The sequence below is a fragment of the Etheostoma spectabile genome, chromosome 19, assembly GCF_008692095.1.
Source record: "Etheostoma spectabile isolate EspeVRDwgs_2016 chromosome 19, UIUC_Espe_1.0, whole genome shotgun sequence".
Taxonomy (NCBI): domain Eukaryota; kingdom Metazoa; phylum Chordata; class Actinopteri; order Perciformes; family Percidae; genus Etheostoma; species Etheostoma spectabile.
This window is the reverse complement of record NC_045751.1, coordinates 15,196,791-15,198,953: the sequence shown is the minus strand read 5'-3', so window position 1 is coordinate 15,198,953 and position 2,163 is coordinate 15,196,791. Positions and strand designations below refer to the sequence as shown.

Genomic DNA, 2,163 nt, shown 5'->3' with positions numbered 1-2,163 from the left:
GGTAAAAGGCCTTCAGCCCTAGAAAGTAAACAAGCCTGATGGCAGAACACGCCTACTTTTAAGATTATTGAACATTTCCCGTATTAAATCCATATTATTTCCTTGTACAGGAGCAGACCAACAACATGGACAAAGAGAAACGATAGAAATCCAGGTAACGTGTCACGTCTTCATCAGCTACATGTGTGCAGTCCATTTCTGTGTCCTAACGGTCCCCCCCCACCCCTTTTCTACAGAGAGGAGGAAATCAACAATCTGGCCACTTTCCAAAAAAACCCCAAACAAGAACATTAAAACATCAGCGCTGGAGGAGCGAAGTGGACCAGGGAGTCGTCCCCTTCTCATTCCTGCTCCACGGGGAGCCAAAGTGCTGCTGATGATGAGGACGACGGTGGTGAGAGTGACATACAGAGTCACACCAGCCAGTTATTTTACAAGGAGAAAGGGGAAATTTGTGTCTATTTCTGACACACTCCATTTCCTCTGAAAATGACACAGTTGTGCCTTGCTTAAGGACCTTTTAAGCAAAGCGGCTGCTTAATGCCAAGGAAGCCTGAGCCACAGCTTAGTTACTCAATATGCAGATGATGTGTGTACATATGTTTTTGTATGTGGAGGCTAGGAAAAGTCAGCAGTCAGTTAATTGGTAACACTACACCACAGAAACAGATACGGCCAGTCTGAGATTAAGTTGTGGGGTTGTCATTCCCAAACAGGAATGAGCAACAAGCTGATAACCGTGGTCAAAGAACCAGGAAGTAGATTGGAATATTAGCAGAGGCGATAAAGCCATAAACTGTAATAGTGTTAACATGATGTCAGAGGGTGCCTTTTTATTCTCTTCCAATCTGACCTCTAATGAAGAAGAAACATGGTTCTCACTCAGTGTTTTTTATCAAAGTTTTATTTTGACAATAAAAGAAAACCATAAGCCCACATCCTCAGGCAGGTCCGTCTGCTCCAACCCTTCAAGGTGCCAGATAGGTATTACTAAAATGTTAAATCTTATTGGTTTTTTGACATGTCAGCTTATGAAGTTTGTTTTGTAGTTGCAAAAGGTTGCCTGTTTAAATATCCAGCAGACATTGAGCAACGTTAGCAGTTATGTGTTTATTATAATTTCTGTCCATATGATGAACTCTTCTGTGTTTTTTTTTCTCCACTTAGGCGTTAACCAGGCGGAGAATGTCGCATAAAAAGATGCATTTGGTTGCATTGTGGGAAATGTAGAGCCAAGAGTTTTTGAAGCTTGGCCTATTCTTGTGACTAAAAGTCATTATATCTCGGCCTTTGCTGCTTTGATATTTTTAAAGTAAGAGCACTCCTTTTTCAATTTTGTCTCCTGTAAGTCCTTCAGCTTTATGGAGGTGCAGTACTAAATCACTGGAGTAGCCCTCATGAAGTAAGACAATTAACCAAAGATGTATTTCCCCCAATTTTTCCAACTTTGTGAATGTCATTTCATTGTTACTTGTTTAAAAAAAAAAAAGCATACATATACCTGTTATTCATATTTTGCGACAGTTTGCTGTGTTTGTATCATTTTGTAATGAAAGAAATAAAGATGACTAATTCATATCAAACCATAAATAATTTATCACTTTATCATTGTCAATTAATCATACACTGTATAGCAGTTGAGACACTGGTGCACGAGAGTTCACTGTCCTGCAGGCTAGCTTCTCCCTCATGTGAGCCAACCATCCGTCTTCGTATTCTATTCTTTCTCATTTCCATTCCTCATCTCTGCACCCTCCTCACTCCTTCTCTCCCTTTTCCGCGCTGTAATGAAAAGATGATTTGTCTTATTCATCTCGAGTAGGTGGTCCGTATCATATTATTTCCAGATAAAGGGGACGAGATGGAGAGGTGTTTTAAACATTAACAATCCTTGACTCCTTTTGTCTCCTCTTGACCTTGGTTCACTCATGCAGGACACACAAGCGTCTGACCTTAAAGGCACCGTAGAACACACTAGAAGAAAAGATACTCTGTTAAGTTACACTAACAGGTGCCTAACTTGACAACGTTGCTGGGAGGCTTGACTTTCAGTGTTGACCGGGAGGAAGAAACATTTACATGCAGTGGAAAAGAAACCCTGACAGCCCACAAGGTGCAGTCAACCCTCCAATGACACACACACACACACACACATACACACAC

At 41.1% G+C, this 2,163-nt stretch overlaps 1 protein-coding gene across 2 annotated transcripts in view; it reads left to right on the top strand.

The window, feature by feature from the left end:
• The window catches only part of rell1 (RELT like 1), a 27,649-nt gene extending 26,059 nt beyond the window's left edge, over nt 1-1,590 (top strand). The window contains exons 7-8 of one of the 2 annotated variants that reach the window (XM_032544564.1): nt 111-154; nt 237-1,590. In XM_032544564.1, coding sequence (XP_032400455.1) covers nt 111-146 — 36 coding nt within the window. In that variant the 3' untranslated portion in view covers nt 147-154; nt 237-1,590. Of the gene's footprint in view, nt 1-110; nt 155-225 lie in introns of both variants that reach the window. The other variant, XM_032544562.1, reaches the window with a different exon arrangement.
• The last annotated feature ends 573 nt before the right edge of the window (nt 1,591-2,163 follow it).